At 44.2% G+C, this 24779-nt stretch overlaps 1 protein-coding gene and 1 long non-coding RNA gene across 5 annotated transcripts in view; one reads left to right on the top strand and one right to left on the bottom strand.

The window, feature by feature from the left end:
- Window positions 1–454: 454 nt before the first annotated feature.
- On the top strand, window positions 455–14823 carry Tmco5a (transmembrane and coiled-coil domains 5A). Of its 4 annotated transcripts, XM_060371526.1 has the most exons (9): window positions 459–856; window positions 1273–1396; window positions 2821–2871; window positions 3556–3627; window positions 7130–7189; window positions 7662–7726; window positions 8729–8786; window positions 10496–10536; window positions 12326–14823. In XM_060371526.1, exons 1-9 carry the CDS (start codon window positions 717–719, stop codon window positions 12522–12524), a joined length of 810 nt encoding a protein of 269 aa, XP_060227509.1. In that variant the 5' UTR covers window positions 459–716; the 3' UTR covers window positions 12525–14823. The 4 variants fall into 4 exon arrangements, with proteins under 4 accessions (XP_060227510.1, XP_060227509.1, XP_060227511.1 ...); XM_060371527.1 differs by lacking the exon at window positions 2821–2871 and having other exon boundaries at window positions 455–856; XM_060371528.1 differs by lacking the exon at window positions 7130–7189.
- The window catches only part of LOC132648953 (uncharacterized), an 86510-nt gene continuing 66405 nt past the window's right edge, over window positions 4675–24779 (bottom strand). The window contains exons 6-7 of the long non-coding RNA XR_009587352.1: window positions 9161–9335; window positions 4675–5080 (exon numbers count right to left, since the gene is read on the bottom strand). This is a non-coding gene — a long non-coding RNA (uncharacterized LOC132648953). The remainder of the gene's footprint in view (window positions 5081–9160; window positions 9336–24779) is intronic.

The raw sequence follows: 24779 nt of genomic DNA, 5'->3' as shown, positions 1-24779 counted from the left end.
GTGCTACCCAAAACAAAATCCCTGGGCCATACTAGCCACCATTCCCAACTAAGAACTCCAAAGACAATGAATTACTTCACATGCTAGAAAAAGTTTCACATGAGCCTCTCTTAGGTGCTTTTCCAAAAGTAATCCTTTCATTCACAGTGTTTTCAAAACTGATGTTTGTCCTCTCGAAAGAAAAGTATTACACACTGAAACAGCCCTCATATGAGAATATCAGACATAATCAGGAAGTCAAAGACAAGCGGAACCAAGACGGGAAAGATTGAAGCCCTAGTATGGTAGAAACTTCTCTCTCTCTCTGAATAAAGCCAGACTAACTCAGAAGTGATGAAGCAGGTGCCTAGATAAAAATAGTCAATAAAAGTGTATTGCATAATCATGTTTTGAGAACAATTTAGGAAAAGGTTGCCATGGGAAACGGTTCTCTCCAGCACAGGGCTATTTAAGGAAGTAAAGCTTCTCTTGAAATCAGACTGTAGAAGCATCGTTATCTCAAAATGCCCCATGATGGGTTGAGAATTACTGAGCTGTTGCAGAGTGTGATTAAGATGCATGAGTTTTCAAGAATGAAAACAGAAAAGCGTGTTCCCAGGAAGTGCACAAAGGATGCAACACCTATCTTCTAAAGAGCCCACTTGGCCCGGTAATTTTTGCTCTTGAGATAACCAGCCCTTGTTCCCTTGTGGGGCTGAGCCTACAGGTCAGAAAAAATGGAAATCTTGAGATTGGCCCAATCAAAGAAGAACATTATCAGCTTGAACATGGACCTTGAAAGGGATATGCAGAGAATAGATGAAGCCAACCAAGAGCTTCTTCTCAAAATACAAGAAAAAGAAAATGAGATCCAGAGGTGAGTCTTAAGGATTCTCAGCCTGAACGAGGGGGAGAGGGGAAAATAACCTCGTTTTCTGCTTGTTCTAGAGAACTCTGTCTCTTGTAGCAAACACCTCTCCTTCACTCTGATGATTCTCTCTGGATAGGACCCTCAAACACAGCAAGTTTGAAAATATATTTACTTCAAAAAAAATAAATAAATAAGCAGAGCTTGCCTAGAGTTGAACACTAGAGTGTTTGGCCTGGGAATAAGGCAGATCTTTTCTTTACATGGCCTGAAAATGAACCTGATTTTACGGGCCTTGGAAAGAAGGCTTTCCAACTTGGGGTGCACGTATACTCACCAATGTGACTTCATGACAAACATCTGAGTTTTATCACTTCTGAAACTGTCCGTCATGGGTCCCTCTGGGTTATGCTTGCATCATCCAGGATGGAAAATGAGATCACCCAGACTGGAGATCCTGCAGAAGATGAGGAGTGGGAAAAGGAAAACTGCACTGCGATGGAGAGGGAGAGAGCGCTGCAGGAGCTGGAGGAAAAAACAGCCAGACTTGTAAGCATTCTCCTAGAGAAACCAACTTGGGCTTCATCCTGGCCTCACCCTAGAGCACATCCCCCTTCAATTAAGCTAGTCTTTCTTTAATCTTAATTTGATAATATATTTAATCTAAGCCAACGTAGCTGAACTGTCATTTCAATATAAAATCGATATTAACATATTTTTTATTCTTTTAAAATGTTTTTGAGATTATAATTACATCATTCCCTTCTTCCCTTTCCACCCTTCAAACCCTTCCAGGTACCCCACTCTGCTCTCTTCCATGGCCTTCTTTTAATTCATTGTTGTTACATTCATGTATGTCTACATATTCCTAAATTCATAAACCTGCTCAGTCTATATAGTGTTGCTTTTGTGTATGTTTTCAGGGCTGACCGTTTGGTAGCGGATGACTAATGTGAGACTATTCTCAGTATTTCTGAGTTAGGCATACCGTTGGGAAAGTCTGAGATCCTCATTGACCTCGACATATCTGCCGCTGTCATCCTTGCTTTGTGATGTTCGGGTGTCCGTGTTGATAAGACCTCATGGGTGCAGCTTCTGACACTTCTAGGAGACGCAGTCTCCTAGAAGATTCCCTGTCCCTCTGGCTTCTGCAATTTTTCAACCCTCTCTCCAGCAAGATCTCTGAGCCTCGGGTATAGGAGTTGTACTAAAGATATATCAGACGGTACTGGGCTCGGAATTCTGCATTTCGTCAGTTGTCTTTGTCTGTAATGAGCTCTGTCCGTGGCAAAGAGAAGTTTCCTTGATGAGAGATTAGGACTACCCTTGTCTGTGGGTATAAAGACAGACACTTAGAATGTAGTTGTATGCAGAATGTGTGCTGGTTTAGTGAAAGGTTCTCCTCCAAGATTCATGAATTCACTAGCCCTGGGCAGTTGTGTAGTTTCAGTACCTGCCATGATTTCCCTCTTGTTGCGCAGGTCTTAAGTCCAATTAGAGAGTTGTTGGTTACCACCAAGTATAAATGCCACTACTACACCCTCAGGGTTATCACGCCATGCTGATCGCCATTGCGATCCGCAGGTGGCAGAGCTGGGCGGGACTGCTGGTTGGCTCTCGTTTGGAAGGTTCCTTGGCACCTTCTGGTACCGTGAAACCTAGTCCTCAGGGAGGAGGCTTTTAAACTGTTCTTTTTGCATCCAAAGACTATGTCCACGCATGGGAGAAAATTGGGGAGAGCACAGTTTCTTGGACAATATTTAGTGCTGGAAACATAAGTATCTATAGCCCTCTTATGCTCCTAATGATTTATTCTGTGACTTGATTTCAAAGTCTACTTCCATTGTACAAATCAGTTCAAACTTATGTAAAAAGAAAAAATATATATCTTTAAGAAATGGGCATATGTTCTGAACAAAAACAGACAATGCCATTTTCTTTCAGACTTACACACTGGTCCTTTTCCTCTCCAGGAGAGGAAGAATGAGGCTCTGCTCCATAGCATCTCAGAACTTCAGAGAAAGGTAGGGTGGGGCTCTGTGCTCCTCCATGCTTCCATAGCATCCTCCTCCCCCAAAAGGCAAGTTAAGAAATGTGGACAACAGGGGTCAATGAGGCTTTAGTTAGTCTCGTATGGGTCCCACCCTCTGACACCCTACACTAAGGCTAGGACTTATGTCAAAAAGCCATGACTGTTCTCTGCAAGTGTGGAGTGGAAGGAGGAGTGGACAAGGTGATCTCACTAGTTCTCCATTCTACCACAAGAAAATAGATTCCGACAGCCACTCTGTTGAAGTGCTTAACCGAAACCTTTATGAAAAGTTAATTATACCTTCATAGCACACACACAACTATCCCTAATCCCCCCAAATTTTCTCTTCCCTCCCCCTCACATTGCAGAGAACTCGACACTGCTACCCACTCTGACCCACCCTGAAAACCTGAGTGGCCCATCTTGAATTAGGACTTGAAAGAAGTGCTTGCTTGTCCTGACTAGGTCACAGGATTAGTAGGAAGAGCTTGGTTGAACCACAGATGGTTCCATAGGACACCAAGTATCTCCCAAGGGCCATCTCCTTAGAGTTTGCATATAGTCATGACTCATCCCACACACACTGAAGGATATCTTTTCTCTGTTATTATTATTATCATCATTTTATTTATGTTTGTATTTGTAATGTGTGTTTTTTTTTTATTTGAAACTACAGCTTACAAGAAAATCACAAAAGACAGTCAGATATGAACAAGGTGATCTGGAAATATCCCCCGAAAAGTCCAAGGTAAGGGCTGAAGCAATCAAGGGTGGGTTTGGACGGCATGGCCAGAAAACAGCTGTCAAGCTGGACACATAGTAGCTACCAATCATCAAAGCAGCTGCAAATTCTTTATACTTTGGCCCACATCAGACTTGACATAGCCGGAGCCGCGGAGGCCTTGTCTCCCTCTTCTGCCCTCATTCAGGAGTTTCTCTCTGCAGCAGATTTTATAATCTCTTCTCCTGGGAAGGACAGAGCACACATAAGCAAGCACAGATTGTTGGGGGAGCTGAAGCCCTTCACTTAAACCCTGCCTCTAGTACTTAATCTGTTGTGTGTCTTCAGGCTTTCCTCACCCTCTCACAGTCTCGGCCTGAGGAACAAGTGAGACTGTGTATGTGAAACGTTCTTCTTCCTTTGTGTTATCTGAATGCTCACAAAGTCATCTAACAATTTTGAAGTTGCTGCTTAAAAGGTCTGGCTGAGGTTACATATAAATTTAATAAAGGCAGGCCTAGGATCCTATGTCTAGTGAATTTCAAATAAGGAATAATTATTGATTGCAATCAGAAAAGGACTTGTCCACTTAGTCCCTAAACTATTTAATGAACTATATTTCCTAAACATATTATGAATGTGTAGCATTTCTCTAATAATGTTCCAGATTTTAAGGACCCAAAGCCAACTACAATGTATCTCATGAAAAGCAGAAGAATTAGAGAATTTTTTTGAACTGAGAAAGCAGATGCAATTCTCTGTTGAAATTTAGAACTATATTTTTGTCCCAATCTAACTTCCCCATATATTCATAAATCCACACTTTGTGGAGCCTCTGAAGAAATGGAGATGCTGAAGATGGAAGCATACAGTGGAAGAATATAGAATCCTTGTCCCACTTTCTGCTGGCCAGGCACTAGGGAGCACATACACAGGCCAGCAAGCAAACTTTCTTGACTCAGCTCCTGTGGAAACATCTGGGAAGAAGGAAATTTTGAGTCTGAGGCTGCATCAGGAAGAAACTGGAGATAAGGCCAGAAAGGGTTATAAAGACCTTGACTATACTTGCCATATTAGCAGGCCGGTTTTCTCTCTCGAGATCCCTTCTTTTGCAGAACAGATTTTGCTGCAGGTAACCCAGCCATAATCAGGAAACACATTGGGCCTGGCTGTGGTGTCTGTCTGCATCTCCGCCTTTTTGAGAGAGCTCCTGCCACTCTTTGGGTTAGAATGTCATTAGCCCTGTTCTGTGGCATTCTGGTGTGGTTGCTGTGTGATTCACAGCATCTCTTCTTACTTCTTTTCCTTTGGCATACTAGTAATAAGGCCGACCACTTAAGGAGATAACTGCTCCCACACCTTGTGACACACACCACTGGCCTGAAAGAATAGCTCTTTAGAGCATTTCGATGACTGGCCTTGACGTAATTAATTGAAGGAAGAAGTAACTGAGCAGCGCGCAGATGTCAAATCATGGCATCTAGATGGAAGAGGGAAAATAGAGATGAAGGGAGAAGTGTGGTATTTCTGCTCTGCCTCCAACATACACCCCAAATGCAACCCCTCCTTTCCACTCCTGTTACTCCCTACTTCTGTAAGCTACCAGAACACGGGCAACTGAATTTGCCTCGGTAACTATTCTCCTTGCATCTTATGTTACTCCTAAACCATCCATTTTCCATAGCAGGAGAAAACTGTTCTTTCAAGTCACAAATGAGATTTTTGCCTTGACACTTCAAGCCCTCTCCCGGATTCACCCTGCAATTAGAATAAAGATCCAAACTCCATCTATTGGCTCTAGGCAAATCTAATGTAACTGAGACAGCACCTTCCAGAATCTAGGACAGTGGTTCCCAGCCTTCCTGATGCTGCGAACCTCTAACACAGCTCTTCATGTTGTGGTGACCCCCAACCGTAAAATTATTTTTGTTGCTACTTCATAACTGTAATTTTTCCTACTGTTATGAATCATAATGTGAATATCTGGTATTTAGATGGCCTTTGGTTACCCCTGTGAAAGGGTCGTTAACCCCACACACACAAAGGAGTCATGACCCACGGGTTGAGAATCACCTCTTAGAACCTACGATGTCCTATAACCTATGGTACTCCTTCTAGACACTACAGGGGCCTCTAATCTAGCCCCTATCCACCATACCTACCTGTTCTGCCTGCCATACTCATCTACCTGTCCATGATCACCAAATGTGCAGGACCTCCTGACCTTAGCCTTGGCCATAACTTACCCACAAAACATAATTCTTCCAGATATCCCTCAGGCTTGTATTTATTATCTAGGCCTTAGCTCAAGTGTTATCTTCACTCCAGAGGCCTTTCCCACCACCTCGTATTGTCCTCTAACACATCGCCCTCCCCTCTCACACTCTGTTTCTCTTCTACAGACCATTATTGTGTTGACTTTTCTGTTATGTCCGCAACTATAATGACATCTCCTAATGAAGGCAAAGGCCTCATCAATCCTTGCCCTCCAGGGAGAGAGAGAGAGAGAGAGAGAGAGAGAGAGAGAGAGAGAGAGAGAGTGTGTGTGTGTGTGTGTGTGTGTGTTAGTTGGTTTAGTATACTGGCCAATATAAAAGAGTGTTTTTCTAAATAGACAAGGAGGTAAAACAGCGAAGAAAAAAATATATATAGTGAGGGATAAAATACTGAGCAAGAGGCCTGGATCAAACTAATTACAGAGCAAGATCTAGGACAACCAGTCCTCCACAGATAAAAGCTGTTCAGGAGTAGGGGGTGGAGGTAGAAAGGAAAGGGAAAGTCAAGTTCTTCAAGACTTGTAATTTTTTTAAAGAAAATAGCCTAAGAACTCTATATAATCCAAGGGCCAAAGTGACAGGCAAGGCTCAATGTAGAGAAGTCCATTCAGCTGCAAAGCACTGGATGCTATAAAGCCACCATCACCTGTGGCCTGTTGCAGCAGGAGCTATCAGATAAACCCTGAGATGCTGTGCCTCTCTTGTGCCTGTTCATCTGCTGAGCGTCTTCATCCCTTCCTTTAAACAGGCTAAGTTACAGCAGTTGGAATCATCCTGTGCAGAGCAAGAGAAGGAGCTTAGGAAGGTAACAGAGGAGACTTCAAGGTTCTTCCCAGAGAGGGGAAACAAATCCATCAACCTAATATATCCCTCAAAAGATGGCGTATAATCGGGGCCCAGACTCAGGACCATGCAGGGTCTAATTGTTGGCTTAAATAATAATAATAATAATAATAATAATAATAATAATAATAATATAAATGTTATTCTCTAGATTTTCTTCAGCTGAATATTTTAGGACACATCCTAACATCCATGTCTAACACATACTAGTAACTGTTCCTTTTCCAAATTCCCCTAAGTAATTCCCATTTGGACTATAAAATATGATTTATTTGTTTTCCAAAATGAAATTAATTTAGACATCCAGGAAAAGTTTACACTTTTGGGTTTAAAACGGGGCAGAATATATATACTTCTGCTCTTACAGCAATAAACTGAGAAAGCTTTAAGACTCAACTTTGATTTCCCAGATAATGGAAGACTATATGTTTGTGTCTCAGCTCTGTGAAGATCAAGCTCTCTGCATAAAGGTACAGCTTCTTGGGCAAGAGACAGCGGAGGCATTGTTAAGGGACAGGATGAAACAGAACCAGGCTGCTCAAGGGATACTACATAGAAAAAAATATCACAATATGATCCTGGGGAGAGACTATTTGGTCAGCAATCCCCAGTCTATATCATCCTACTGTCCTTTGGTTTGTTTTGTGTTTTGTTTGTCTGGGTTTTTTTTTTTTTTGGGGGGGGGGGATTGTAACTGCTTATCTGCTATCTCAGTATCTGTGTTCTTAAGTTAATAATGAGCATGTCTGCATATCTAATCCCAGTTACTCTTGGGATCCTACTCCTACTGAGGAGTAAGGAAAGAGAAGGTGGTAGGTTGAGAGGATGTGGCCATGAGAATTCCAAGCATTCATTCTATAGTCTAGTGAAAAGGATTGCATGGGTAGAAAAATCATCAAGTGTCCAAACAGTAACTGTGGCTCCCTTCAACTCTCTTTGAAGAAGTACCAGGAAGCTTTGAAGAGAATACAAGAAGAACTGGAGACTGGATTCCTTGAAAAAGAAGTGTGAGCATTGACAAAGGAACATACCGGTTTGTTGGTAACCCCTTTAGAGCTGAGTTAGAGTGAGCTCTGCCCAGGTCCCCTCCAGAGCTGAATGAGCCCCTCCTTTGTAAACTGGTTAGAATGAGAGTCTTAAAGGACTACAGAAACATATCTTCCTTCATAACCTTAACACACTGTTACATTATGAATTGTGTTAATACTAAGAGCATAAAAATGCATTTTTAAAAGTGCTGTTGTTTAAAACCCTTGGCAGGTAGGGTATTCCTTACCATTCACAGGATGACCTTAAAACCATCATCACCCTCACTTCTAAATACATAAAATCCCAGCCTTGAAATAGGCATGGAATGCACCCCTGGAAATACCGTCAAAACCTGAGAACTGTCAACTCTTACTGAACTACAGATATTAAAAGCTAAAAAGGGCAATGCTCCTTCAAACAAGTGTGTCCTCCTCCTCAGATGTCAGATGTAAATAGTTACAGAAGCAAAACGAAGAGCTTTGCCTCCATCGTGTCCCCTTTCTTGTGAGCTAGTCTTAATGAATATGCATTTCTGTTTATTAAATATTTGGAGGGTCTCAGGCTCAACAACAAGAAGCCCAAAACTGCATCATTCTCTAAGTAGGCCACTCCCGAATGACAATGTAGGAGCCAGGTCCTAGGATATGGAAGTCGCTGATTCTGAAGGACACTCTCAGGTCTTTTTAGAAGCTTGCTGGACATTACATCAGGACTTCACTGGTAAGCCAAGGTTTTAGAATAGAGTTGTCTGGTACCACTCTCTGTCCCATTCAAAAGGAAGCCACGATCCACAGGTAACTGAGTTCTGAGTACCTGGAAGATGGATAATGGGGCCGAGGAGCTGAGTTTCTGTTTTAAATATATTTAAACTGAGGTACTGACTATGCTATTGGATAATTCAGATTTTAAATAACCATCATGTATGTTATGAATATTTGAGTACTTTGTCCAAGCTCTTCTGTGGTTTCTTTTCCTCCTAGATCAAAAGTCTTAAGCATGGATTCTGAGAGAGGAAAGAATAACAGCCTAAATATTAAGGTAAGAATTTTTCCTTCCACTCAGTGCTTTCACCTCCCAAGGGAGATTCCAGGAACTGTAAGCTGATGTCGCGTTTGCTCTCCAAGTTTCCAACTCTAATCCTGAAGCACTGTATACCACCACCCCTGCCCCAAGATGCAAAGGAGCGATTGTCTCTTCTACTTTCACCCGTACAAATAACAGATTCTCAAAAGTTAACGTAAGACCTGGGAGAATTCCGAACGAAAACAGGAAGGAGCGTCAATTGAGGGCATGCTGCATAGGAGGGGGCAGACATAGCATGTGCCCTTCCTCTCCCATAATCGCAACACAGAAAACGACACTTCTTCATGTCACACTTTAGTGTCTGCTCACAGTTAGCATCACCAACTCACCACCGGCAAAGGTCGGAAGTGGCAGAAGTTTTGGAAGGACAGCCCTGTGGTTGTCTCCTAGCAACAGGCACACTGGGCTGCACTGACCTTCCGGCCAGGGCTGACAATCATCAGAGTTTTCGTGTAGTCAAGATAAATGGTTCTTCCAATCTCAAAGACCAGAGCCCATCTCTTTCTGTAAAAGAAAATACCAGATGTTAACTACGGTCCTGGGATCAGCCAGACATTTGCTTCTGTTGGACCGTGCTCACATGTCCTGTACAGGTCATTCTGGTCCTTAACATTTTGCCCATTCCAGTAATCAAGTAAGGCTCCTGGATTTTGCTAGATCCCACATCCTAGAACCAAGCCTAGCCCGCTCTACCATCCATTTTCAGAAGCCTGTGGATGGATCCTTCTTCCTAGCAATGGCCAGAGAAAATGAGGATTTTTGTTTTGTTTTTCTAGAAGCCTGTTAGAGTCCTATGAGGGTCCACTGAACCTTTGGGCAGGAAGGGCTGCCTGAGGGCCAAGCATGTGCCATGACACTCCAGCTCCCCTGGGTTACAGAACACATTTCCAGTTTCTGATTCCAGTTCTGTTGGCTTCAAAATGCAGCCAGAACTTCTCTTACTCTTGGCCTCATGAAGACATTAGAAAGGCAATAAAATAGCTGAAAAAAATATTTTGGAAGAGAGATGTCAAAGAAATTCAGTAAGCCTCATTTTGAGACTATTTTAGTCCTTTTGAAACTTTTCTCTTAGGGCATGTCTGTATAGGATTCCAGTGGGCTATAAGTTCCCCCTGGCTAAGCAGAAAGTAAATGAGCCGTTTAGAGAGTTAGGAATGTGTCTTCTGCAGACCGAGTCTGTAGATCACTTACTGTCTTTATTATCACCTCATTAATAATTCTGTTTGTCTACCTTAGTTTATATCAGGTGTGTGTGTGTGTGTGTGTGTGTGTGTGTGTGTGTGTGTGAAAACCAAGTCAGAAAGATGACTCAGCTGTTAGCAGTGCTTGCTGCTCTTGCAAAGGACCTAAGCTCAAGCTCATTTCTCAGCACCCAAGTCATTCAGCCCCCCTATCACCTGCAACTCCAGGACTAGGGCATGTGACACCCTCTTCTGACCTCCACAAACACCCACACCTACATCCACACATCCACACACAGGCACACGTAATTTTAAAAATAAATACATCTTTACAAAGCAACTTTCATCTTTAAACATCACATGCGTTTGTACATATGTCAAGAATTTATAAGGTTTATGCAAACATAACATTCATCTGACGACTCACTAATGTTATCTGGCAGCTTCCAGAAATTGTTTACTCATGATTGGTGTTTCTTTCAGTGTGATCCCATCACAAAAAATGCACTGAGTTCCACTAAAAGGTAAGCAAGGTCTCTACCAGCAAACATCCTACAAAGCTAAGGGGCCAGGAGCCAGGCTTAGCCATCCTTGCATGGAAGCAAACTCTAGACAAGGGCTGGGCAGTGGTGGCACATGCTTTAATCCCAGAACTCAGGAGGCAGAAGCAGGTCGATCTCTTAGCTCAAGTCCAGCCTCATCTACAGAGTGAGTTCCAAGACAGCCAGGGTTACATAGAGAAACCCTGTCTTGGGAAAAAAAAAATCTAGACAAGAAGAACCTAGTACACACAGAGACATACATACACACACACACACACACACTCACACACCAGCAGGTTAGTGCTACTGGCTGTATATCTCAGTTGTAGCGACCTGACTTCTGAAGCAAAGGCAACTGATAAACGCAACTCCTCAGTGTCAGAAGCTAGAAACTTAGTGGTTACAAGGAACAGGACTCTTGATTCTCACAAACAATGAGGCAACTCTCATATTTTTGAAGTAGCTTGGCGAATAGAGTTTCCCAGTGGTGATGAAAGACAGGACGTGGGGATGGGGCCAGAACCCCTGGATGCAAGATTACCACAATCTAATGGCAGGAATAAGAAACAGAAAACATTTGTTTTCATACCATCCAGCACATAATACACTTTTTAAATGCACAGGGATTGAAGATTTGAACACTGGAGTACATATCAGTCCTGAGAGAAACATTGTGGCAGCAAGGAACAATTATTAAGTATTCACAAAGCCCCACCACATGCAAGAAAAGGCCAAACTATGTTCCATGTGATCTGCTTAAGGGGGCATAAAGAAATATGTACTCAGAGTGGTATGGAATATGGTTTAGAAAGAGTTCTATCAGGGCAGTTAAAAATTATTGGTGCTTAAAAGTCAACCCTGATTGTCTGGAAAGTTTGGTTAAGGAGAACACCCTTCAATTCCACATACAGGAAATATTACATGTTCCCATATCCCTACCTAGAACATTCCCAAGACAAGGAGCAGGATGCTGGTAAAGCTACACAGACTTCGAATAGAAAAATGGGAGTATCTTTCTTGGCTTACTTTGGTTTTGTTGTTTGGCTTTTGAGACAGGGGTTCACTCTGCTGATCTCCAATTCATGATTCTCCTGCCTCAGCCTCGCAAACGCTGGGGTTACCGACAAGTGTACCATGTTTGACACAAGCATTCGCTCCAGTCAAACAAAAGGTTGACAAGATCTTATTAAAATTAAGAATCTCTGTTCTCTGATATCTGAGAACAAGGGAGCATTACAATGGTGGAAGATTGGAGAACACTACACATAGGAAAGAGATCTATATCCACAGTAGATAACGCTATATCCACAACAGATAATGCACAAGCCACCCAATAGGCAAACGAGCAAGAGGAAAGAAACACGTGAGATCAACCAGCCCTGTAACGGATGTTCAACTTCAGTGCTCACCAAGGAAGTGTGGAATGAGGCCAAATGAATTCTTGTCTATGTTTGACTTAAGCATCTGGTAAGATTCTGTTGAAAGAGAAGAGGGACCACAAAAAGTCATACTTAGATGCCACTAACTGCTTTGCAAAATAGTTGGCAAAAAAAATAAATAAATAAGGGAACAAAATGAAGTTCCACGGTGAGAAAATGTCACAAAAAAAAAAAAAAATGAGGGGTTCTTGGGAAGAATAACTGACTGAGCAGTGGGAGCAGTTGAGGGGTGCCAATGGAATATGAAGATTCTGATGAGCTCCAGTCTGAGGTGGTGGTCTGTTCCAGGTTTTTCAACCCCTGATTAACAGTTTCCAGGGTTTCTCTTTCAGGATGTTCCGCTCCCTCTTGTTCACCATGCTGTTTTTCATCAGACTGCTAGGATACCTAATCTTCCATCTCAGCTTTATCAATCCCGACCTCCTCGTCAACGCACTGCCCAAGATACTGAGCAGAGACGTCTTATGGAGGCTGCGATGCTTCCTCTTTCCATCTCTCACACTTGAGACAGACGATATGTTACCCCATTGAGTCACAACCAGTGTCCGTGGGCAGCAGAAGGCAAGATGGACACAGTGTGGCTTACAGATGGGAGGCGGCAAACTCTTCAGGGGGAAGGGATATCCCTCAGGGTTCCCCTTGAGGGTGGCCTAACTGGTGACCTTCTGTCTCCGTGTCACTTTTTCAAGATTAACCTTGCCCAGTAAAGAACTCTGTCAATAAGTCTCTGCATGCATGGGTACAATGAATGGTACATAGTGGAACAAACCTGGCTGATGATTTTAGAATGCTATAGGTGCTTTGTAAGATTAGAACTAACCGGTGAGCTCCATGAATCTCCAAAATCTAATGACCAAGATCCCTGAAATGGAGAAGAGCCCCCATTTCTTACAGTAGAACTTATAAGAGACTCTAAAGTAGTGTCAACTAACCTGGTGTGTGTGTAGCCATTAACAGGCTTGGCTGTAGAGCCACACACCTGTCACATCAGACACTTAGGAGACTAAGACAGATCATGAATTAAAACTCTTTAGAGGCAGTATAGGAATATCCTCTCTCAATAACAATAATAATAATAATAATTATTATTATCATAACCCAAAATCTATGAATATAAGGCAAGACTTGAAAGAAGCCTCAAAATGCCATCAGGGTTTCATTTTCTTTTCTTCCTTCTTGGTCGTTCCCTTTTTGGTTCAGTATGACTGTCACCACCCTAAATTCTGTTCTACCCAATAAGCAACCTCAGCAGAATGAAACAGTCTTTGCCAACAGCTCTAATAGCAGAGCCCAGGGGACACAAGCTGGCCAGTCTGGAGGTAAATCATTTAACCCCTGTCTTAACAATCATGGTGGCCAACAGGACAGACTTTCTGATTGATTAAGCCTGAGGCAACCTTCTAATGCGTTGTTAGGGGAATGGGAGAGGTAAACAGGAGAAACAGGGAAATTGGTGCAATGGGCAAGATTATCTTGCTGTGGAAGAATGAGGACCTGAGTTCAAATTCCCAGCCCCCATGTAAAAAAAAAAAAAAAAAAAAAAAAAAGGAAAAAAGAAAAGTCAGCCATGCCAGTAAGACCAATGCTGAAGAATAAAGACAGGCAAATCCTCACTGGCCAAAAATAGCAGGCTTCAATTCAGTGAGACCCTACCTGAAGAAGATTAACAAAGCAGGATCTGGGATTCCCTTCTCTGTCCTGCACCAGAGCCTGTGTGCGCGCATACACCCAGAGACGCACAGGAAAGAAATAGTGGACCAGCTCAGCTAGATTGTCTACAGTGTGTTTCCCACAGAAAAAGAGTCTGTGTTTCCAGAAATGGGGAGAGGAATGCTTGACAAGCAGGAGCAGACATTAAACATTCTACCCGGCTAAAGCTGGAGCCCCGTCTGTCTTCCCACAGCAAAATTTATAAGACCTCAAGATTGTAGACTGAGATACCAAAAATTCCTACAGACACGTCAGGATAAGACGCGCGTCGTTAATCAGGTCTCTAGAACCAAGACAAGCAAAGACAAGGACTCTAAAGGGCACACAACTGCTATAAACCACTCTTGAAGATGCGGGCAGTCCACATATGGCCGCAGCCCATATGTTTCCAAAACTGCCAAAGCACATACGCGCCTTACTACAGAATATGGTCAGATTCCGTCCTGAAGTGCTCCCTCCTTCCTACCGCCAGGACCCCTTGGCGGCTCTGACATTTAAGGCAAGAAGAGCACACCGCTGGCCAGGAGCATGAGGTAGTTCCGTCTCCTGCTATTGCTTCTTGAGACCACGTGGTGTCGCTGTTGAAAAAGTGAGCCCACGCAAGGCGCAGGGATCCTTTAGAAAGCAAATGAAGATGCAGTGGATAGCAGAAAGGGGTGCTATTGACATAGGAGCCAAGGAGAGAAATCAGACAGGTTTGTTCTGGACATCTGAGAGGTAACTCAAGACCTCGTTCACTTGAGCGCTCTGCAAAGGCGCTGTGAGTCCGCCCTTCAGTGTCGTGCACAGACGAGGAAGCAGCCTGCTCAGGGTCTCGGCTCTGATCTCAAGGCGCACCCCTCCTGCTGTTCCAATCATTAGCGCCAAGGTTAAGTCTTTACCATTAAAACGGATTCTAACTTCGGTTATCAGGAAAACGTTTGGTGACCGAAGCCAGGCTGTTCTCTGGAGAAAGCCGACCTCTCCTGTGGTCAGGATTCTTTCCTCTTAGGGTCCTTGGAACCCAAAGGGTCCAGAAAAATCGCCTAAGTGAGGCTCCAAGGCATACATCTTTCCTGCCGTCGCTTTCTGCACTCTTAAATGCCGACCCCTAGAGAAAATTCATTTAATAAAAGCAGTTTTAAACCACTTATTTCTGCAGTCAGACGTAAATTTAGTTCCTAAAGCTGTTATTAGACAGGATGATTAGGCAACATCTCTAAATGCCTGAATTCCCAAATAATTATTACTTCAAACCCTGGCTTCATATTGCTCCTGTCTGAAGGACAACAAAGAACAAAAAAAGAGCTTTTGTTAAGCTAAGATTGGCTGTACAAGACAGGGAAGTCACAGGGACTGTCATGGAGCCTCAGGTCTGTGTGCCAGGGGTTCTCAACCCGTGGGTCGAGACCCCTTTAGGGATCAAGCGAGCCTCTCACAGGGGGTGAACATTAGAGATGAACATGAGAGGTGCAGCGCACGAACTGTTTGCATTGTGCTTCATAACTAACGGCAGCACAATCGCAGTTGTTGACGTATCAATGAAAATAGTTTTCTGGTTGGGGTCACCACCAGAACTGCATGAAAGAGTAGAAGCACTAGGAAGATGGCGAGCCACTGTGCTGGACCATGAGATAAGCTGCCACTGTCAGGGATGAAAAACAGGGGCCATCGGGCAACACAAACTGGACGTGGCAAGGGCAGATAAAACACAAAGTTGGGTCGGCTGGGAGGTGAGGCTGGAAGGGTCGTACAGGAGGAGCTTGGGGAGATAAACAGGATCGAAATGCACTACTGCATGAAATTCCCAAAGAATTAATCTAAAGTTAACAAAAGCTATGAAAAATCCAAGGCTGAGGAGATGGCTCCGTAGTAAAATTCCTGCTGCAAAAGCATGAGGACCTCAGTTCAGAGTCCTAGCCTAGCACCCGGGGAACTACCCTAGGGCTGAGCAAATGGGCAGGCAGAGACCAGAGGTTTTGGGGTCAATCTAGCCGAAGCTGTGAACTCCAGGTTTGGGGAAAGACTTTGCCTCAGGTGTAAAGCTGTGGGAGAAGGAAATGTTAATATCAGCCTCTGGGCTCTTACACACACACACACACACACACACACACACACACACGTCCTACAAGTGTATTCTGGGTGAATATTTTCCATGGAAGGAACTGAACAGAAGTACCAAAAAGACTGAAGCAGATGCGGGCAGATCCCTGTGAGCTCCAGGGATCTGAAACTCAACCTTGAGTTTCAGGCTAGCCAGCTCCATAGTGAGAGCCTGTCTCAAGTGAGTGTGGGCAACTCGACCTGTTAAATCGTGTGGAACCGTTCAATTCTTTATACCGTTGGGCTGGACCCTAATCCTGCATATCCCGAACGCTAAATCCCAACAAAATGCTGGGTCCTGGAAGGCTACCAAGGTAAGTCCGCCATACACACCTCACGCTTCCTTCCTTCCCCGGTAATTTGCTCCCGCTGGGCAGTCAGTGGCATCCCTTCTTGGCATACAGAAAGACGATGTAGAAGAACTCCATCACAAGCGTTCTGCCCCGGGGACAGAGGTATCGACACTCTCTGACCCCAAGCGTTTGAAACTCAGAATTGGGGGGGGGGGGAAAAAAGTACTTCCACGCGTTGTAATTTCCGATTCATTGATTTAAAGAAAAATTTCAAGAATTTTCCCGTTGTGAATGTCTCATCGCTGTGTTTCCTCTGCTTGTGGCCAAGTGGGATAATGCTGAGCAAACAGCTCGGCGTGATTAAAGAGGACTCGGGTCCGCGGCCCCAGCATCTGTATTATTGTCTCAATCCTTGTTTAAGATGAAGATGGGAGCCGGGTGCAGTGTTCCGGCCCAGAATACGGTAGCTGAAGATGAAGGGGTGTAGATGTCTCGTCCTGAGGTCAGCGGCTAGGGAGCCCACTTAGTAACAAGCTCAGAGGCAAAGAGAGCCAACAAAGCGCTGTAGAAGATTAAGGCAGAAGGGTAGTATTCGGGATGGCTTCGTGGAACGACGGGGGAGAAGGGAAATGGGAACTAGGGATGCAGAAGGAGAGACGGGTTCCCTCCCTTGGACAACCGTGAGGCATCTGAACTCCTGCTGCTTTGCCCTACAGCTACAACTGCCTTGAAGTGACTTGAACTTTTAACCCTGCGATCCCCAAGAGCAGAGACATTCTGGCGTGAAGGCGCGCTGGTTAGCACCGTTGCTTTCAAAATTCCTCCGAGAAGGGGCAGAGCAAACCTCGGCTCCTCGCCGCTTGCTGTGAACATGAGGAGGGGTGCGTGTGCGGCATTAAAAAGAAAAAACTCGGAGGCAACCTGCAACACGAGGGAGAGAGCTGCTGCAGCCGGCTAGCCGGCCTCTGCGGCATTTTTGTACCCGAGACCGAGACGCTGCCTTTCAAAACGGCGTCTCCATCACAGCAGACCTCTGGGCAGTCTGGCTGGGCTACCACCACAGGGAGGCCCTTGGCTGGACCACAGCGGCATATGCTCCGTGTGAACAGTAGAGGGCGCTGTTCCCCGACGCGTGGACCTCCGCCGTCGCTCACCGGTTTTGCTTTTCAAAGGATGGTCTGTCTGCAGGCCAGGACATCCAGAGCACAGGCAAGACGGTAGGGCACTGATGAGTGCCTGCGATTTACCAGTAAGCCGAGGCATCAAAGTGAATCCTTTGTGTGGACAGACTAGCTTTTGGGGGGCCGGGGACGGGGGGCAGGGGCTGGTGAGAGTTAGTGGGGCCGGGATAGAAAAGCTTTTATGAACAGTACAGACTTATCTCGCATCTCGCTATCCATAAAGAAGTTGTTCCTAACCTTTCAGCTGCTTAAGCTCCCCCACAAAGTGAGATGTCTTCCTTCTCCCTCGGGACCGCTTGCCTTACTGTCCCATCAGCCCCCAGCTGCCTAGCTGCGCTCTCTGACCTTTTCCAACCCTTTGTGTGACCGCAGGAGACCTGAATTTGAATCACGGCCTCCACGCAGCCTTTATTGCTGTGTCCAGAGTGTTAATACTCCCTGGCTGTGGCGGGTAGCGTGCAGATACTGGTTATTCTTCAGTATCTTTTACAATAAACAGATTTTTTTTATAATCTTTTTTTTAAGTACAAGCAACAAAGAACCTGCCTTCGAAAAACTGTCAATACCTGGAGTTGGAAACGCTCTAATCCACGGACTGCGTGCTCTGAGTCGATTTTTACCCTTATGGCCTTAAACCTAGCGCACCTGGAAGTAGGGCTTGCCGCCTTGATAATTCCCTGAACAGCTGTCGTTGCGCAGCTCTGCGTCCGTTAAGACAAACGGAGGGATAGGTGACCCCAAGCCCTTTCGCTTTGTGGAGACGGCAGAAGACCTACGTGGCTCATCCCAACTGCTCCGTAATGAAGCTGCTCTCCTATACAGGCCTCCACACGTGGGGGAGTTAAACCTGTGTCTCTTCTCAGAGCACTCGCTTCTCCCTCTCAGATTATATTTTCCATATAAAATAACCAAAGCTTGGATCCTCTAAAGTGAGTACGTGAGAGGTAGAGGCAGAAGGATCAGGAATTCAAGGTCCTTGTGGGCTACAGAGCGAGTATGAGGCCACCCTGGGCTACCTGAGACCTTCCTGGGGATGGGGGCGTGGGGTGAGTCTGGGGGCTTCATGTTAAGTGGCCCGACTTCATTCATTCTGCATTCCTGAAGTTCCAGTGTCTTCCACGAGAGCCAGACCCTCACAGCAGAGGTGCTGTTCGTGACCATGGCTTTGATTTGTGGTTATTCGCCGGACAATTTTCTACTTTCTGTGCCTCGCTGGATTAAATGTGATCTTCCAACGTAAATGTTATCGTGCCCAATTTATAAGCAAGCCTTTTTTTCTGGAAACAAATAACAATGATTGCCAAGGTTTTGGCTTAAAGTTCTGGAATCTGTGTTTGGCTCTTACTCTAGAGCTTGGCTCCTAAACTCTCTAGTGCGTCTGAAAATAGGTAGACCAGAGGTCCAGCCAGGAAGATGTTGGGGTATACGCCAAGGGAAAGGGATGTTTGTGTACCTCTGTATAGGAAAATCCCAGCCTTGACTATTTTCACAAATAACATAGGAGCCACAGAGACTCTGACACTAACTGCAGAGTCATAGAACTGGAAGAAAACTTAGAGGCTTCTCCTTCTAGAACAATCCATCAGGGTCTAATTGTGAGATAAAAAGGGAGAGAAGTGTTAAATTTTAAGTTGTCTTTCCCAAGATCGCATAATTGGATTTCATGTTTTTATTTTTTTTTCAAAAATTAAAAAAAAAAAAGAATCCAAATGACCAGATTTACATAATTCGGGTTATCACACATGTTAGCTTACAGGTGATTCCATCAGGCTCCTCTCAGGGACCTAGCCACAACAGCTTATGTCATCTCCTGCCACCAGGTGTGCTGGGCGTGTGCTGTGCACAAAAGGACTGCCCGCCACCCCAGCCCTCTCTCCGTGTGCTCCCAGTGGTCTCTCCCCATTTCTGTTGTCCTGTGCACACACACACACACCTCCTCTGCCCTCATGGCTCTGCTCCCATCTGTCTACCTGTCTACATGTCCATTCATCGGCCTCTCCCCCTTCTCCCCGCCCTCTCTCCTTTTCCTTCCCCCAATAAACCTTCATATTCCAGACCTGTTGCATGACATAATTTCTCAGAGGCACACCTTGGCACGGCACCCCCTCACCGCCTTATGTTTTATGACATCGGTGCTGTGACCTGGGTAGGGCTCTCTTGGGGTCTGGGAACCCTGGGATGCCTTCTGCTGCTGCCACGGCCCTGGCAGATTTGCCCGATCACTAGGCATTCCACCCAACACAATCATGAGTTCTCCCTCTAACTCAGCTTACGTGCTTCTCTGAGTCTGACCATTTCTCTGGACGAGGCTTTGTTTTGTTCCCAGCACAGACACACACACACACACACACACACATACACACACACACACACACACACACACACACACACACACACTGGAACCCAGGCTTGGGACCCTGTATTTCATCCATGAGGACTGCATCTACACCAGGCTTCTAAACTTATCCAATCTGGCCTCAATGTACTGCCCAAGTGATTGGAGGAACATGGAAAATTCTCCCTTCCTTGTTGCTTTTTTCTCGAGTCAAGCCATCTCTTTCCGTTTGGTTTCACTTTCCTCACTGCATAAATGTCTTGTCTCTAAGTAAGCAATAGGTCAGACACCTTTCTCCCTGCAGAAGCTGCTCTCAAGTCCACTCCTGAGGTATGTGGTAGACACATGGTTACCAAAGGTATGTAAAGTTGCTCCATTCTTAATCTTTTATCTCTGATTTCTTTACACTCTGCTCTCCAAACAAAAAAACAAACAAAAAAAACAAAACACCTCAAGATTATGATATAAGCTCTTATCTAATGATTTCTAAGTTACTTATTGAATATGGTTTAAAATCATTATAATCTATAGTAATATTTGGCTTTAAACTTATAACAAAAGGTTTATAGCTTAAAATCTTTAATACATATATGTATGTATACATACATGATTCAGCTCTTATTTAGGGCATATATGTGTGTGTATGTATGTTTATGTAACTTGGTTTTAACCCTTTGTTATGTGCATGTAACTTGGATGAAACTCATTTAAAAATATAGATAGATGGATAGATAGATAGATAGACAGACTAGGAAAACAGATGTTTTTAAATAGCACCCATGTGGCTTTCCTTCATCTAGGCTGGTGACCTGACCAGGGTATAAGTGGCCACATGACTTGCAAATTGTCACATGACTTCACCATCTTTAGATGACCACGTGGTATAAAGCAGCAATTATAAAACTTCTTAGTCCTAATGAAAGCTGTGTATTTCCGTATCTCCTTTTTAACTAAGAAAACAAGGAGTCTCCCATTTTAGATTGGTGTGGATTTTCACCTGATAATAGAAATTCAAAATTGTATCTACTACAACAAAGTGAACATGTGATCCCATCCTGCTTTAAAATGTTCTGTATGCGATGATGAAATTTCAAGGTTAAATAAAGGTCTATTCAGATTAACCAAAGCTAATGTAAGGTCTACATGGCCACTGCACGTTTTGTTTCTGACTGTCCTTGAGTGCATGAATAAATGCTGTTTCTTTCTCCTGCCAGCAGCAGCCTAGGCTCAGCATTGACCTCTGGGCTTTCTGGTCCCTTGATCTATTATAATGGGGATTCAGATGTTATTTAAACATGAATAATATTAAAATTGTTTTACGCTGTTCTACTGAAGTTTTATACTGTTCTACTTTATTGCTGGCTCTGAAAATGTGTTATTGCTCACCCTTTTTTCCTACCTAGGCATGTTATTAAAGTCTGGGGCCAAAAACTAAAATGATTATTGACTCATGAATTATTGGATATGCTTAAAATCTGTAACGCCGTAACAAAAGCTTAACTTAAAACTCGTAACTTAGGACTAGTAACTGACAGTCTGTACTTAGACAATCTTAAACCATGTGGCATGATTCCATTCTGGGATCTAAACAACACACAGCTGCTTGCCATCTTTGCTATGGCATGAAGAAAGCAGAAGTCATGACTTCACCACTTCTTCACGAAAGGCAGCAGCGCGTGACATGAGCTGACCAAGGAAACAGGTCTCCAAAGATAGGTCCATGTTCTACAGTGATCCAGCATATAAAGGTCAGAGAAGTGTCCAGCCTCTTCGTGGACTATGTTTATGGATTAAAATGTTTTAGTTTGATGCTAGTATGATCAAATCCTTTGATGTGTTCAGAAATGTACGGGTAGTCATGTAGTATGTGCAGTAATATAATACATGCGTACTAATGTAAGTAATTACAGGAATAAGTCTTTTTAGGTCTCCTCTTTTATGTTTGCAAGGTACAGTTCAGAGAAGATAGCTAAAAGCAGACAAAGATTGTTTAACTCAGATATGTTTGGTAGGTGCTAGCTCTCTTGCCTGTCAGAGACCTGATGAATATGGCAATTGAGTTGTTTAAATTTACCGTGGCACACAGAGGCTCCCAAATCCGAACAGTGACCCTCTCCAAGATTCCCAAGAAGATATGGGCACAACAACAAAGGACCACTGGTACACTAACCACTGGGATAGATTGCCCCAACGCCTCACCGCTGCTAGGGCCCAGCCTGAACTGTGGACAAACAAAACACCTGACAAGACATCTTCTGAGCCTGCTGGCCAGCCTGCCTCTGCCCATGTTGCCATGGAGACCCCCTGAACCTAGAACAACTCTCTAGGTAATGGATGATGGACTAGTCTCAGTCATTAGATTGAGACTTAGGCCATTTAGATTCTAATTTATCCTTCTCAGGTTTCAGATCACATTGATAGCTAAGCTAACAGTAGCTTGACAGCTAGGGGAAAATAGGCAACTAGCTCCTTACCCCAGGTAATCCACCATTGTTCTAGTTCATTAGTCAATTCGTTGGTTAGTTAAAACTACTAGGTCTCTTATTTTAAAGGGCAAACAGGTTTGCCTTGCTCACAGGCTGCACGTTAAAAGGTAAACAGCTTTCACGTGTAACTTTTTCCTATTCCTTTATCAAAAAAAAAAAAAAAAAAAACTCACTTCACAGTGACTGTTCCCAGGAATCAATCACCTGTGTCTCGTGGTGAATACTCTGGACAGGAAAAAAATATAAAGTTTATGTAAGGTCTGAGGATATGAAAGCTTAAGTTGCATGAATCTAAAAGTGTTTTAGGGTCGAAGAAGGTGTTTTGAAGTTTGGAAATGCAGGAAAAAGCTTAAATCATGATAAGAAAGATTTAAGATATATAAAAGGAACTTAAAAATGCTTTTAGATTTCTTCCCTCACTATTCTACTGTTGTATTAAGACTTTGACAGAAACCAATGCTCCAACCAAGGACTGCTCATGGAGAGGACCTAGATCCCCTGCTCAGCTGTAAACCATGAGCAGCTCAGTCTCCCTAGTAAAGGGAGCAGGGACTGTCTCTGACATGCACTCAGTGGCTGGCTCTTTGATCATCTCCCCCTGAGCGGGGGGCAGCCTTCCCAGGCCACAGAGGAAGACAATGCAGCCAGTGCTGATGGGACCTGATAGGCTAGGATCAGAAGAAGGGAAGGAGGACCAACCCTCTGAGTGGACTAGGGGAGGGAACATAGGGGCAGAAAAGGTAGGGATGGTGGAACTGGGAGGAGATGAGGAATGGGGGTACAGCTAGGGTACAAAGTGAATAAACTGTAATAAATAATTTTAAAAAGACTTTGAAAGTTCAGAGTTCTAACATTGATTAATGGAGTTCCGATAAGTTATTGGTCTAACTCTGGTGAAGCCTTCTGTTACGATCCACCATTATAGTCACAAGCTCAAGATTTAAATTTTCCTTTGATTGTCTTTCAAGTATAGGCCTAAAGGTGTTTCCCATTGTGCTAAATTTATATACCTCCAGTCCTGTGGATGGAGGGAAGACGCCCCTCTCTCACAGTCTGTAGTCATACTGAAAATCAGCATCAGATGAGCTTTGGCCCTTTCTGCCCCACACCTTCTTTGCTTTCTGGGTTTCAATATAGATTTCAAACAATGGTAACGCAAACATATCTAAAACTTATCTCTTTGTAAACTTAAAAAATAATTCTTGTAAGCTTCAGAGAATTCACTGGGATCCACCTTTGATGGGTCAGATGGACTCCAGATACGGAGCCCTATCAGTCAACAGATGAAAGTTTCCCACCTATTGCCTATTCCAGAGGGTGGGACTCTTCCCTCCTTCCCCGATGTTGGGGCTCAAGTTTCAAATGTACACCCGAGAAAAAAATTTTCTTCCTCACCTGCTTAACTCTATCTTCTGCTCCTAATTGTGTGTGTGTGTGTGTGTGTGTGTGTGTGTGTGTGTGTGTGTGTGTGTTTCAGAATCCTGCCAAGTCCAGGTGTTTCCTTCATCTAAAACAGCTCCAAAGCAGTTATCCCACAGGTGCTCTGGCCCAGCCTCACAGACTGCTTCAGCTAGGCCTTCACTCTTCTGGCCACAGATGTTCTCACAGATCCTGGACAGCAGGGAGACAGGCAGCTCTCCCAGGACTTGGCCAGCATCCCAATTTTCTTAGGGTCCCCAAAGATGGCATTGCCCCCAGGCAGCAGGAAGTAGTCTAAAGAACACAACCCCCTCATTTCTGCCCCCTGACCCCTTCCTAGTTCTTCAATTTTAATTAGACAGTGCTGATTTTTCTTCCCGCACTATCTAGTTTCAATCTGGACATTGCATTGTGATACTTATTCTAAGCATCACCTGTCTCAAGTTTTCGTAAACATGCCACCATTTGTTCTCCAATTTGTCAATTAAAACAACCAGCCACAATGTTGAGCAATGGAGAGGATAGGGTGGGACATCCTGGTTCAGAGTGGGAGGAGAGGAAAGAAGAGGAAGAAAGGAGTGGGAGGCAGAGGAGGAGAAGCGGTAGGAGGAGAAGCTGGGAGAGCAGAGGCTGGAGGAGAGGTCTTGGAACTACGTGGAGAAATGAACCGGACCTAAGATATCAGTAAAAGCAAGTATAATGGGTGACTCTGAATGGTAGGAGCTGCGTGGGCTTGGAGGTTTAGGATGGAGTAACTATTGCCCAGCATTGTGTTCTAGGTTAATTAAATTTAAAAAAAAAAAAAAAAAAAAAAAGGAGGAATGTTAGCTTACAGGGGATACCACTAGGCTCCTCTCAGGGACCTAGCAACTGTAGTTTATGTCATCACCTGCTGGCATCGCCAGGTGTGCCAGGCGTATGCTGCATGTAAAAAGGCTGCCAGCCACCTCAGCCCTCTCGTCGTGTTCCCAGTGGTCTCTCTCTCTCCTCCTTTCTGTTCTTCTCTGCACCGGCCCCCTTCTCTGCCCTCGTGGCTCTTCTCCCATCTGTCTGCCTGTTTACATGTCCACTTGTCTGCCTCTTCCCCTTCTCCAGGCCCTCACTCCTTTTTCTTCCCCCAATAAACCTCCTTATGCCAGATCTGTCGCGTGGCGCGATTCTCAGGGACACCCCATGGCATGGGTCTCCCTTGACACATTATATTTCATAACAACACAAAGTACACAATCTCTCCAACTGAACACCCAAGACCATCTCGGCTGCCTGAAAGTCTCTGGGAT

Source organism: Meriones unguiculatus, chromosome 18 (genome assembly GCF_030254825.1).
Source record: "Meriones unguiculatus strain TT.TT164.6M chromosome 18, Bangor_MerUng_6.1, whole genome shotgun sequence".
NCBI lineage: Eukaryota > Metazoa > Chordata > Mammalia > Rodentia > Muridae > Meriones > Meriones unguiculatus.
This window is presented reverse-complemented; position numbering and strand designations above follow the sequence as displayed.

Excerpts from the sequence above, each read along its gene's own strand:
- Tmco5a (XM_060371526.1), top strand. The coding sequence starts at position 717 with ATGGAAATCTTGAGATTGGCCCAATCAAAGAAGAACATTATCAGCTTG. Across the intron at positions 1,397-2,820 it reads AGGAAAAAACAGCCAGACTT|GAGAGGAAGAATGAGGCTCT; the intron begins GTAAGCATTCTC and ends TTTCCTCTCCAG. Across the intron at positions 8,787-10,495 it reads ATAACAGCCTAAATATTAAG|TGTGATCCCATCACAAAAAA; the intron begins GTAAGAATTTTT and ends TGTTTCTTTCAG.